This window comes from Nipponia nippon, unplaced genomic scaffold (genome assembly GCF_047370975.1).
Source record: "Nipponia nippon isolate SJK-2023a ecotype South Korea unplaced genomic scaffold, ASM4737097v1 scaffold_2, whole genome shotgun sequence".
Classification (NCBI taxonomy): domain Eukaryota; kingdom Metazoa; phylum Chordata; class Aves; order Pelecaniformes; family Threskiornithidae; genus Nipponia; species Nipponia nippon.
In genome coordinates, this window is record NW_028262336.1 from 34,451,505 (window position 1) to 34,465,771 (window position 14,267).

Below are 14,267 nucleotides of genomic sequence, written 5' to 3' on the forward strand. Positions count from 1 at the left end.
ACTGACACTTGGGTTCCTTTGCTCTTCTACCCAGAAATGTTTTTGATGTAGCCACCAGTTCTTTAGTTAAGAATGATTTATCCAGTTTGCTGACTCTGAAGAGGCTGAATCACCAACTAGGCCATCCGTTTTCAAAACCTCAGACATATCATGGTGAAGAATCTATGCTTTCTTCTTGTAGGGCAACCACATATGAAGGCTAGCCTGACTTTAAAGGCTAACAAATTCAGGGTTAGAGCCTAATTGATAAACAGCACTGTCAACTACAACAGTAGTGGACTATCAGTCCCTATCAGGACTGGGCCCTTAAGAAGAAAAAAAGGCCCCCCACACATACCATTGGCAATACTAGTGACCTGCTTCAGCACTGGCTTTTCCATTTTTTTGGCGTAAAAAGCTGCATACCACACTCGCAGCTCAGTTCCTGGTGGGATGTCCCGGGAGGTGGTGAAGTAAATATCATTGTCATGCTGGAAGGCAGTTAAGTTTTGATGCTCATACTCGGTGGCTGGTCGCACCATCATCATCCAGTTGCAATCATCTTCATTTGAGGTGTCAAAATACACCAGGGGCCCATCCTTCTGGAACACCTGCCAAGCAAAATATGCATATAATAAAACCTAACAAATAATACAAAGTTAAGAAAAATTTTTATTTTCTGCTTTTGCAATGGCTTCCATTCAACATACATCAGAGACAAAGCAAGCCTCAACACTTGCATCAAGCATATTTCATGTATCAGTCACATCTTCAGATGAGTACGTCTGAGACAGACTACCAGGGGCAGGATGGGAACAAACTGAACTGCTATCTATCCTAAGAATTCAGGCTGTAGCCACCAGTTTCTCACAAAATTTGAATGACTGAATACAGGAGAATGCAGGGGAATCCAAGCAGTACGCCGTGAAACACCCATCATCCCACGTCACATTTCTAAATCTTTACTTCTGAGTTAGGTATTATTGAAAATGTAAGACTGAATTAAATTCTTACCATAGCATTTTTTCCACCAAAACTTGTTAAGAGAAGATTAAAACAAATGCAAGACAGAAAAAAAAAATTATTCTGCATGTTCCATAAACCTAATACATATGTCACTCATTAAACAAATACAATCAAACTGAAGAGACTCATTAAAACAACTGAAATGAACTGCCATAGTCATTGTCCCTCTTGTATCATCACATGCAGAAAGTGAAAGACAAGCAGTCTTGCTGACTGTATCCTAGCCCTGTCTCCTATAAGGGTGTTCACTTCAAACATGCAGAATGAGCATTTAGTTTGGTTCTTCTGTATCTTGCCCAGAGAATGCTTGTTTAGGTAGTCCATTATAGGGCATGCCTAAAAGATGTCCCAAATAACCCCTCTACACACATCTTTTTCCATAGTGGTAGATAGCATAAAATCACCATGGGTAAAACTGACTCTGTTATTGCTTTTCATGTGCCGTGTCTTACCTTCAGGGGAAAAACTGATTCTTTTTCCAGCTTGGCAACTCTCTTGGATTCGAACGGGCCAAACTGGGTACGTTTCACTAGCTGAGTCAGAGCAAATACTCCTTCAGTCCCATCTTCCAATTGTCTTATCTCCAAATTAGAAGGCAGAGATGATCTAAGAATTGAAGAGAGAATTGAGGAAAAAAACAATTACACAAGGGACAAAACGGCAGGAATCCATGGAAGAAAGAAGTCAGTATCTGTTTCTCCAATCTCCAGTGACAGAAAATATTTTTTCTGATTTCTACAAGTATTTATAAATAAACAGAGGAGAATAACTACCAGCAGTGGAGGAGGGCTGAGTCAGTGATTACTTGAGAAAGCCATCTAAGCCCAGGGACCTGACAGGCTGCACCTGAGGGTGCTGACAGAGCAGTCCAACACCATAGTGAGACTACTCTTTATCATCTTGGAAAGATCATGGGCATCAGGGGAGGAGTCTGATGACTGGAGAAAGACAAATGTCACACCCATCTTCAGAAAAGGCCAAAAGGATGATACAAGGAACTACAGATTTGTCGGCCTCACTTCAGTCTCTGGGAAAATTATGGAACAAGACCTTTTGCGAGGCATTTATGGGCACATAAGGTGAAGGTGACTGGAAACAGTCACCATGGATTAATTAAGGGCAACTCATGCCTGACAAACCATTTGCCTTCCAGGATAAAATGACCAGGTTTGTGGATGACAGAAGAGCAGTGGATGTCATTTCCCTTGACTTTAGTAAGGCTTTCAACACTATCTCTGACGATAATCTTGTATCCAAGTTGGGATGTTATGGTCTGAATGGGTACACAACTACTAGAGTAAATAACTTGTTGGGTGGTCAGGCTTAGAGAGTCATGGTCAATGGTTCTTACTCTGCCTGGATGCCAGTAACAACTGGGGTATAGCAGAGGTTTGTGCTGGTACCTGTCCTGTTTAACACCTTTATTGATAATCTAGAAGGGGCAATGGAGCGCACTCTCATAGAGTTTGCAGATCACACTACCTGAGGGGCGCAGTCAATACATCTGAGGGCAGGACTGCCATCCAGAGGGAACTGGATAGCCCAGAGAGAGACACTGACAGGAACCATATGAAATTCCAAGGACAAATGCAAAGTCCTGCACCGGGGAAGGAAGAAGCCCTGGTGATGGTACTGGCTGGGAGAAAGACCCTAGGGGTGGTGGTAGGCAGCAAGCTGGACATGAGGCCATAGCATGTCCCAGCAGGAAAGAGGGCCAAACTCATCCTGAATGGTATGAACAGGAGCAGCCAACAGATCGAGGTAAGTGATTGCCCCCTCTGCTCTGCACTTGCTAGATCCGATCTACCAGTTGCCTCCTGTTTTGGGTCCCCCGTAGGGGAAAGACATTGACAAACCAGAGCAAGCTCAGGGGAGGGCCACCCGGATCGCCAGGGGCTAGAGTAGTCACCCTGTGCGGAGAGGCTGAGGAAGCAGGGGCTTGATTAGCCTGGGGAAGAGATGGCTGTGGGGGCCCAAACAGCCACCCGTGCACACCTACAGAGACGTCACTGAGACGAAGGAGTCAGGCTCTTCGCAGGGGCGCGTGGCAGGAGCAGAAGAGACAATACACATAAAAATGAAAAATGAGCAGTACAGCCTGGATATTAGTTCTCATTGGAATATCCTGAGACTTCTTCCAAAATGAATTATCCTGTGACTCTACAGAACTTTGGTTTCGATCATGCTTATTTTAAAAAATAAGCTATATTTCTTCCCAAATTTTAAAACCTTACATACTTAATCAGATCATAGCCCTTAAGATGAAAGCCCTGTAAATTTCCTTTCTGCCTTTTAGCCCCCTTATTACAAACACTGATCTCAAGTGCTTCTGTGCTCACTGCCTCTCTCATTTACCAAACAAGCTTCTGAGAAGAACTATATGTAGTAAATATTGTTACTACGTATAATACACAGAGAATAGCTTCCAAAATAAGTGGAACCACCCTATTGGTTTTACAGACAGCAAACACAACCCTGTTTTTTCAGCTCTGTGCTAACAGATGAAGAGCTAAAAATAATCAGACAGGCTACTGACTACTCTATAGAAGTTGACACTGGCAGATCCGTTTTCCTGTCTAGATGAAGAGAAATACAAAAAGATTGCAATCTTAGTGATAAGTAAATGAACTGAAAAAATGCTTTCAGTTTTAATAACAGAATATGCAATGTTAGAGACAGTGAAGTTCAGGAAACGTTTCTTCACACTTCCTTTCTAACCATAAAGTATTAATTTTATCTTTTTAGTAGGACAGAGGAAACAACGATCATGTGGTTAAGCAACTAGACTGATTTTTAAGAGATTCATATCCAGTTTGTGGTTAAACTTGCCCTCAACCTCAGACACCTCACTCTCTCAGCTACTCTCCCCCAGATGTAAAATAAAGGCTGCAATTACATTTCTTCTTTCGCTTTCTTATCTTACCTGTTTTCAGCTGTAAACTCTTCAGGAAAATAAATACACTTTTCTGTAACACGGCCATTTTTAAACTCTGCTTTCACATCCACTACCCAGCAGCCAACACTTCCACTAGGAAACACTTAACACATCTGCATGTCAGAAAAAGCTGAAAACCAGCTTGCACCATATTTGCAAATGTTCACAGTTGGAACATCTGGACACTATGGTAATTCTCCACCACACAAATAAATAAGAGCATTAAATTGCAAGGAAAAAAAGAAAAAAAGATAAAAGGTAAGAAATAATAGTTTAACTTGTCATTGAATCTGCTTAGTATGGGCTAGAGACTTACTGCACTGCCTCGTTTCCACATATAAGAAAAGCACGTCCATCACCATTTTCTATTACTCCTATGGGCATTTTGAAATTGCACTCAAGAACAAAGCATCTCTAGTGTCAGGACTTTTAAAGAGAGTAATCCCCACTAACACTTGCTGCAGGAGTTCATCCGCAGCAGGTTTCCAGACATGGGAAGGCAGTGCCTGGCAGGAGCTGCGGGGAGCTTCCTTTCCTGGGAAGGCCCAGAAAAACAGCTACAGCTCGTGCACACATACAGCCAACATACATTGTGGGACACCAAAAGCATCCTGCCCAGGCAGAGAGGGGTCATGGCACCCGCGTGGCAGACCCAGCACATTCAGTATTTGTTAGAAAATGATCCTGGGAATACACAGTATGGCCTATGTAGCCAGCATGTGTCAGACTTGCTGCCCATGTGCCCACGTTTTCTGTCCGTGACTTCCCAAGAAGAAATATGGAAGCCCTAAACACTTTACATAATACATGAAGCCATTTGAACTTTCTTCCCTTGTTGGATTTGTACTACATCGTCACGATAGTTGTTTCTTTTCCTTAGCCTTACATTTTACACCTTAATATGAATTTTGCTGACAATGCCTCATTGCCTTTCTCCGTAAAAATCACTACTCAGTGTTGTTTTCTCCTAATTAGACTTAGTTTATCTGTGTCTTTTGATCAGCACGAATGTTTCTGCTGTCCTGTCATGGATTTTCTGACAGAAGCATTACCCCTAAACATTCGTGACGACTCACAATAATAACAAATTGTTTTGCTTCTCAGTGGAGGAACTACAGAGGTTATACCAAGCAGGAGGACACAACCATTCATACGAATGAGAAATCCTTACACTCTTTTCTGAAACTAATACAGTACATCTCAGGAGGGGAAAAAGTTGCAGGTACTTGCCCAAGACAGAAGTCATCACCCCATCAAGCACCACCTGACTTCTTGCCAGAAACTTCAGCAAAGAAGCCAAGTCCTGATGAGCAGCAAGTTATTTTTTGGCTTCAATTCAGTAGAGCGTGTGCACTTAAGTGTGTGCATCAATTTTTCTATTTAATCAAGGCCACGTGCTTTCCACAGATTGGGACTTCACTTTTCAGCTGTCAGTGCGACACCCATTAAACAGCAAATATGTTTTAAAGAACTAACATGGGTGTTGGGTCAGTCAGAACTAACACAGACGTTCCTTACCTTGCCCTGCTCAATACAAAGGAGTCTTTGACTGTCACCACCGGGCCCAGCTCAGGACACTCTGAATCATGGTACTGCCCACAGTCCTCGCACCCTGCAAGGAAGCAGACAGCATACAGAAAGGTTGATGGAAAACACTTTTGTAAGACAGCTGTCTCCTTTTTTCAGGAGCCAAATACAAAATTTAGCACCAGGCAAAATACATACATACAGAAGCAGATGTTTATTTATATTGCTTAAAAGAACATGTATAATTGAACATCAAGTTGATAGCTGGCACCTGTGCAGGTGAGATAACAAATGCTGTGATCAGTACTATCAGGGGACAATTGTTTAAATTGTCTCTCAAAAGCAAGTAATTGCCTTACATCCACAGTAAATATTCTGCTTCAAGATGGCATTATTCTTCAGATATAACACCTGGCAGCTAAAGAAAACCACACTGCTGCCTTCACCAGAATCCAGGCTTTTAGAAACAGCTTGGGTAGCGTGGTCTTTTTAGCAACAGCAGCAGAACTGGCACAGGGCCTCAGCAGGGCACAAGCACGCAGTGGGAGCCCAGCTCTCCCTGCAGCTGCACCTGGCCCACTCACACTCCTCACCCACGGCACAGGGAGAAATACCTCCAAGATACCTTCTGGTGCCTTTCCAAACAAGTCAGCTGGCTGCACAATACACTTCGGCCACTTCTTAATTCACTGTCAGCTTACCTAAATTAACTTTTAGTTTAAGTAGCTGTAAATTACCCAGAACTGAATGGTTCCCAAGAAACAATTTTCAGACCAGGATAACTTGAGGCTTTCTACAGGATTTCAAATGCATATATATTGCTTCACTATGAAAAATAGCTGTCAAACTGCCCTGCCTGGTCAGCTGCTGACACAGCTTAAGAAGAGATCATCGCACGGGGCTTGTATTCCTATAGTGTGATTTCCATCTGAGCTCCACACTCACAAGGGCAAGTCAGGTAACCCCAGTAAGGATGCCAAGTAGAGGGTGGTTACACCTTGTTTGGAAAGAGAACAAGACAAAAGATATTTCATTCCAGGGTATGCCCCCCCAGTAAAGCTACTCTACTCTTAACCGGAAAATTCTCCCTCCCAGTATTTGTCCCAGTGAACTAACAAAAGGATTTCTTCTAAGACGTGGAAAAGGGATCCCAAACTACAATAACACAGCTCCACGTTGTTTTTTCTCTGGCAACAAAAACAGCTTAGTAGTGAAAATCCACATACATTTGACAAACGGCAGTACCAGCTCGTGCAACCCCCAAGCCTGGCCGCTGCTACCCGTACAGCTGTTTGTGCTGCCTTCTGGTGAATCAAGGAGCAAAACAACCAGCTTTTCCCATCAGTTTATTTTTCAGCTGAATGAATTCCCCAGTCTAGTTTGCTGTACAGCACCAGATAGCTGTTCAGAGGAAAGGATCAGCGGGCAAATGCTATCCACATAGCACCAGCACTAAAGCCAAGCCTACAGCAACATAGCCTCCCCCGTCCTGCGCTGTTTACCATGCCACCTGTGTGCCTGTAGCTCACACTGCACTTAATATTACTGAAATAATCTGGGCTAAATACAAATTTCCAAAACCAGAGAGGGTGGAGGAGCCACAGAGGAATGTGTAAACCAGGCTGCTGAAAAGAACTGGATTATCATCCACAAAGGGTTGTCATAACCAACTGGGACAGGAAGGAATAGCCAGAGTGACAGCTTCTTATACTGGCTTTGCTGCCAAAGGAAACGAAGCACTTAGTCATTCCCCTTATCTTTCGACTGCACATAGGCACCCCTCACTTCTGCAAAGATAGCCACCGCACAGGTTCAACAAGGTGCAGACAGCACTGTCCAAAACTACATGCAGGAATAAGCTATGCATTTCTCTCACTCCTTTGCGGATGAATGATCAAAGCAAGGGGAATATGATACTGACACTGTGTAGCATGTCTCTCAAAATCTAAGGGGTGCCTTACAGCAGACGTTCCCCGGGGCTGTTACACTCACCATATGTGACACTTTCAAGAGATTACAGCCACAGGAGAAATACAAAACTAAGCATGGGGATAAATGGTAAAATACCCTGGGGGGAGTATATTCACAGACTTCTATAAAAAATATCCCAAAACACTCTTATGTTTATGAAATACATATTCAATGATGTTAACTATGGGAGTGCACGGTATCATTTATTACAACTCACTTTTTCAGAACATAAGCAGTCCCCATAATCCCATGGGAAAAACTCAGAGAGAGCACAAGAAAGCTCAAGAAATTCAATGACCACAGTCTCCACTGGAAGGGGGAAAATCATGTTGTGTGACACCTTCTATCTGTGCAATTAGGGAACGGTATCACATCCCAATCCTTGTTGCTATCCACCAGGGTCTTTTTATGAAGGGGAAGACAAGGTAACTTCACCGCTGGTATCTGCAACTCAATAAAAATGCCTATTGAGTCCACACTATTTTTGAAGGAACCCTGGTGAATTTGTGGTGGAGGGAAAAGTGAAACTTTCTTTCCGATATAGTTGCCATAAGGTTAATGTGCAGCTGTGGAGCCATCAAGGGTAAAAGACTGTGGATCCATACCACCAAAGACACGTGCTCCATTCTGCTTTTCCCAGATTGGATGCACAATATCTGGGCCCTCTCTGCTCATACAAGTAGGTAAGCAGACTCTGCATCTCTTAACTTTTTTCCACCGTAACACCAGATCCTGCACGTCCAGGCTGGTGACAAAGGAGAGTCTGCAGGGCTAGTATGCCACTGGGAAACAAGCCTACTAGCCAATCTCCATCAAGCATGGGACTCTGCCCACCGCACTCCCTGGGCACACCACTGCTGCAGCCTTTCTTCATGTGCCGTGACCCCGTAAGTCCAGACCCCAGATCACCAAGCCCAGTCTGGCACACAGGGTTATGTAGAAGGCAGATCACAAAGCCGAGCTGCATGAAACGCAGGCCTAGCCGCAGGGGCACAAGAAAGCACAGTGAATACCATGACTGGAGACTTGTCAGGGGAGTCAGTGCATCTCAAACTGTGCTTGTCCAGAAGGAATAACAAGCTTGCATCCTCCTCCTGTGGAGGTGCAGATCTTCAACTCAGGCTAGAGGTCAGAGTTCCCCACAGACACCTCTGGTTGCTAAAGCTGGCTGTACAAATGAACAGCTTAGACTAGTGTTAGGCCTTCAATTTCACTTACTTCAACCATGAAAAAGCTGTTCTGCTAACTCACATTCAGAGGTCTCTTTGTGTGTTTGCCAACAAAACCAGGAGAATGTGTATGCTTAAAATTAGCAACCTTCTCTCTACTCCTCCATAAGCTGTTTGAGCTTCCTTTACATAAATACTTTTCTAAATAAAAACTTAATCTGTTTCAGTCTTTAATTCCAAACATTCTGGGTAGACAAGTCGCATCATGAGAAGCAGATCATTTTCTTTTCTAATACTTACAAATAAACATAGTCTCATCACTGCCATCTTCAGCCATTTTTTAAACCTGCCAAAATACAAAAGATTAAGTTAGTTCTGAATGACTTTTGCTTTCCATATGATTGAAATATTCCTTTACAGAGCAATGATGCTGACTGACCCAGAGCATACCCAAACACATTACTGCCCCTGCAGGAGTATCAATGGAACGTTAAAGAAATTCAAGTTGCTAAAAATCCCCCAACGACTGCTGTATCATTACATATATTGCTGAAATCACTACCAAGAAGCCTAAATGTCTGCAGGTTCACAGGCATTTCTCTCGGAGGCAATGCTGCCTCATGCCATTCCCCATCCCTCCTCTCGCCAACCTCCAGCCACCCCTGTGTGTCCCTGCACCCCCTGCTATGAGCTCCTGTGGAGCCTCAGAACAAGCAGGGCCAGAGGACTAACCAGGCCAGCAACCACCGCTGCAGAAACAAGGCCCATCTGGTTCAGTGCAACATTTTATTGAACAATAGGTTAAAAAATTATCTCTGAAAGGTGGATTACTTATTTAATAAACACAATAATCTTAAGAACCTAAAAACTGCAGACACAATCACCGATTTGTTCCAAAGGCAAAGGTATACTGTGGTAACAAGCATCAGAAAACCTGGGAAAACAAATCCCATCTGTCACTGATCTTCTATGAAATGGTAACTCACCGATTTGCTTTCACCCGTAAAATAAGGATAATCTATATTCACTTTTACTAATCAGTTTTGGCAGTATGTATTAAAAACTTGCATAAACACTATCTATTACTCCTCAATGACATCTAGACAATCTAACTTATGGTTGGCAAGTAGGCTGATTATGTATGGCTAAGATCATGAGACAAGCAGGATCTAGAAGATAGTTTTCCCTTTTCTAACCACGAAAAGGCTCTCCTCTTCAAATAAGCAATTTTCCCAATGCCCCAGCACGAGGCAAAGCAACATGTAGATCGTGACCCAAGTTTAAAAGAGAATGAGGCTGCAGAAACAGCAAGCACATCGGTCAAGAAGAGAACAGGAAGGAGTAAGAGACTGAACCGGTGAGAGGGAGGAGGACAGGAGAAGAAACATGACCAAAGACACACCAAGCTAGCAGAGCCCTGTTCAAAAAACAGATAAAGCATTTGCTACTACAACAACAAAAGCCAAGCCAAAGATACGCACAAGCACAGCTGTTACCCAGGATCAGCGTAGGAGCAGGAGTCACTGTTATGAGTTTACTTTTGAACACTGATGCTTCATATGCTCTGCGTGGCTGAGCCCTGGAAATACGCCTCAGGCTGCAGCCCGGAGCAGCAGCTACTTCTGCGCAGGTACTGGCTCTACTGACTTGTCAGCACAAGTGAAGTCCCTGTCCCAAACAACCCCCTTCCCTCTTTCAGGAAGGACTCCATACTTGTGCTCAGTCTGCTGCTAACGACATGACGGCGCCTGCGCGTGCCAGGGAGCAACGTCTGATCCACAGCCTCCACCAGCAGCAGCAAACAGGTTCCTTCACCAACCCGTAGGCTACTCCCAATTAGCAAAGGACAGTCTGTTACCACACAGAGATGCGCTGGGTGGGAAGCCAAGCATGTCAACTGATGCGAATCCAAAGGGACACCTGGTCACTGGCGCTCTTGGGCACAGCAGGAGGGATCCTGCTGCTCAGTTATCTGGGCAACAGCCTAAGGAGGATTTTGGTCACCAAGTCTGGGCACCCTGGCATTCCTCCACAGCCCACCCCAAGCACTGCCTTTCCCAACTCCACCAAACGTCAACAGCACAATCCCTCCTAACACCCGCTTCCCCAGTAAGGGGCCAGCACTGCCCATCTGCGGCACAAGCTAGGCCTTCCTTGGCTATGGCTTTTGAGGACTAAACTCATATAATAAAAACAAACACTTATACAAAAGCCCAATGTTGAGCAAGAGCAGCAATTCAGGGAATTTCCCAAAAGCTCTTTTCCTGAAAGCACTGTAAACAATGCAGCAGGTATTTAGGGAAACCCAGAGTATAATGGTGCAAAACAAGCCACAGAAAGTGCATTGTAGGTTGATGTAAAAAATGGCTTGTTCTGCTTTTTAACCAAGATATTTTGGGGATGCTCTCCACTATTTCAAGAGATGTATATCCAGTTATTTTTAGATAGGTTGTGTTCTGACAAGACTTTAATCCTAAATATGGCTGAATTAACAAATACTCTTCTTGGTCAATGGTTCAGATAAACCAGGGGACACAGCGCAGCAAGACCAGCAATGCTGCTGTGTGACCTGCTCGTCAAAGGCATTCACCTTCTAGGACTTTGCTGTGTCGCATTCTTCACAAACAGCAGATTGATGACATGCGGCATTGCAGAAGCAGCAATGTCAGTCTTGTTCTAGGGGCCGTCAGATGAGAATAGCAACAAAGGGGCGGAGAAATCATAGTAGCATAAATGTTGTTCAAGGTGATGGGGAGAAACTGGAAAGGTCACTCAAATGTACCTCACATAGTTGATAAGGACACTATGACTCAGTCATTATCTGCATTAGCGTAATTTTCATTTTTGTAGCATGTACTTTCATTTTCCACATTGCAAAATTTCTGATTTGTCATCCATCTTTCCTACGCTCAGCACAATGCCCTGCTATGCTCTGAAATAAACAGGAACGGGTGACATATTATGTACCAAATAAACTCACACCTCAACACGCAGGTGCAAAAAGAGGACTACCTTGCATTAGTATTTGCACCTTGTTACAAATCCTGCATGGTCTTTACCCTCCTCCCCCTTCCTACTTTACAGAAAGCATAGGAAAGGAAGAACTGCAGAAGTGCATTTAACAATTCTGTTTTGCAAACACATACTACTTCTCACCCATAGACTTCAAAACTCCTCACAAATCTCAACTGTATTTCCCCAAGAGTTTTTGAAATAAATGACATTATGCCACCTGTTCCAGCTGGTAAATGGAGTCACAAAGCGCCACGCTAGCTCACTTGATGGCACTGAAAACAGACTTCAGAGCTTTTTACCCTCACCTGCTGTTGTTCTGGGCCATGTCTGATTTTTTTTTCTTTTTTCTTTTTTTCTTTTCAAGCATTTGTATCAGAAAAATATTCCATTAAGTCACTCATCCTACTGCACATAATTATGTTCTTCTCTTGCAGAGATAATCAAAGCTTCTGGGAATTCCAGATATTTTTATATAAAACTGAGAGCAACCCTTAAGCAGTGAATAATCAGGTGAAAAACTACACAGAAGAAATTAGACCACAGGTACAAGGCCTAATTCTGACTGCAGAAAAAGAGCAGAAAACCAGAATTTTCTGCTTGTATAATTAACTGAGCGACTTTGTGCCCGAGAGTAGGGCACACAGCTAAGCACACAAACTCCAGCTGCATCACGGGCCTCCAAACACTGTTGAAACTCAAGGGAACCCAAATGAAGACACTGAGGGGCTGCAACGTCACAGCTGCCTGGTTGCAGAGCATGACATGCAGCGTTAGTGTCAGGGAACCGCTCCAGCCACAGGCTATCAAAACATGTAAGACCTGGTGTAAAAGCATACTTTCCCCTCATAAACTGCTGAAGAAAGAAATTAGGCTCTGGTATTAAGTTGAGTAATTCTGATTTGCAAACGGATTTAAAAAAATAGGTAAGAAGAATTAAAAAATATACCCAATCCCTAAAAATATGTATTTGAATTTAATGACCAGTTTCGCTTTCTTCTTTCTTCAGTTTTCCATTGAAGTTCTACAATGGGCTTCTACTAGTGTGAATAAGTAACTTGCAAACACAAGCGGATGGGTACTGGAAATACATGGGCACAAGCAGAATGCACTTAAAAATACCCTTTGTTTTCTTCATGATGCAAGTCTAATTTGTTCATGCTGAAAGTAATCGGAAACTATCTGGCAGAATATCTGGTAAACGACAGCGAGGCCTTGTATTTCTAAGAAATTACGACCATTCTATCAGTTACTGTTGAGAGGGGGAACCATTTCAGTACCAGACAGGGGGAACACAGAGTAATGGAGCTGACTTGATGCCACCTGCCCTTTCCAACATTTCCTGCGACCATGTTCACCCTGCCTAGGGTGAATGAAGTATATTCACCTAGGGTGAATGAAGCATATGCACAGTTTAACGAACGTGAGCAGAAAACGAGCGTATTGCAGGAAAAAAAGTGTGTATGAAGCACTGCAGACTGGGGCTTTCACCCTTTCGCCTTGCAGTCAACACACCCCACCGTCTTCCAGAAGGCAGGCACCGGGACGGCCGGGGCAGGGGGAGGGCAGAGCCGCCAGCCGGCGGGTCAGCCCTCGGCCCCGCCGCCGCCAAGGGCCGGTTCCCACACTGGGTAACCAGAGCTGCCTCCCTCTCCCACCCTCTCCCGGCTGGATGGCGCCCTCGCACCTGGAAGCAGCCCCGGCCCTGGCTGCCGGCGGGAAGACGCCGCTGCCCCCGGCACCGGCACCAGCCCCAGCGGGGCCCTTTCCCTCACAGGGCCCGCGCGCTCCCCGGACCAACGGCTTTACCGGCCGAACCCCGCCCGTGGGGCCGCCCGCTCCCCCCCGCCCCGCCGTTACACAGCCCCAGTGCATCGCCCCCGAACCGCCGCCACCGCCCGGTCCCCGCACGGCGCCGCGGCTGCCCCAGCCCGTCTGACACCGGCGAGACGCAGCCCGGCGGCGGGGCCGGAGCCTCCCGGCACCGCGGGGCGTGTGTGCGTGAGTGTGTGCGGGGAGGGGGGGGGGGGGGATGTGAGGCCTCGCTGCGGGCACAGTCGGCGCTGAGCGGCGGGACCGCGCCGCAGTCGCCAAGGAGGCCGGCGGCCGGCGGGGCCCGGCCCGGGATCCGGGAGCGGCTCCGCCGGGTTTTGCCTCGGACCCGCCTCGCCCCCCTCCCTACTGCCCTCCCTCCGCGCGCCGCGGCGCGGCCGCTGTAACAAAGAACAGGCGGCATGGAGGAGGCGGCGGAGGAGGAGGAGGCGGCGGCGGGGCCGCAGCCGTCGCCGCCGCCCCGGGAGCACCTCGCCGCCGCCCCCGCCTCGGCCCCGCGCGCCCTCGGGAGCGGCGGGGCGGCGAGAGGAGGCGCGGTTGGCCGGGCCGCGCGGGCCGGGCGCGGGGCGGGGGTCCGGCGCGGAGGGTGCCGCGCGTGGGCCGGGGTGCGGGGGGCGAGCGGCGGGCGGGAGCGCGGGGAACCGGCGTTACCTGCCCGGGGAATGGCCAGACCCGGATCGGATCCGGACTCCGGGTTCCGATCCGCTCCGGAAACCACGCGCCACCGGAAGCCCGCGCGGCCGTGCCGCAGAGCACGGCGGGAAGCGTAGTCCGCCGGCGGCGGGCGGGGAGAGGCCGGGGAAGGGGCGGGGGGC

General features: G+C 46.4%; 1 protein-coding gene across 10 annotated transcripts in view; it reads right to left on the reverse strand.

Moving 5' to 3' along the window:
* Nucleotides 1–14,178, reverse strand: part of PRDM15 (PR/SET domain 15) — a 40,430-nt gene extending 26,252 nt beyond the window's left edge. For 7 of the 10 annotated variants that reach the window (XR_015704804.1, XR_015704803.1, XR_015704802.1 and 4 more), the window contains exons 1-5: nucleotides 14,104–14,178; nucleotides 8,908–8,953; nucleotides 5,459–5,552; nucleotides 1,458–1,611; nucleotides 338–590 (exon numbers count right to left, since the gene is read on the reverse strand). Coding sequence is in view for 7 of the 10 variants with exons in the window: in XM_087757943.1 (XP_087614069.1) it covers nucleotides 338–590; nucleotides 1,458–1,611; nucleotides 5,459–5,552; nucleotides 8,908–8,944 (538 nt within the window). In the remaining 3 variants the exon portion in view is untranslated. Of the gene's footprint in view, nucleotides 1–337; nucleotides 591–1,457; nucleotides 1,612–5,458; nucleotides 5,553–8,907; nucleotides 8,954–11,197; nucleotides 11,807–13,306; nucleotides 13,568–14,103 lie in introns of those variants that run through there. The other 3 variants (XM_087757940.1, XM_087757939.1, XM_087757945.1) reach the window with 3 other exon arrangements.
* Nucleotides 14,179–14,267: the final 89 nt, after the last annotated feature.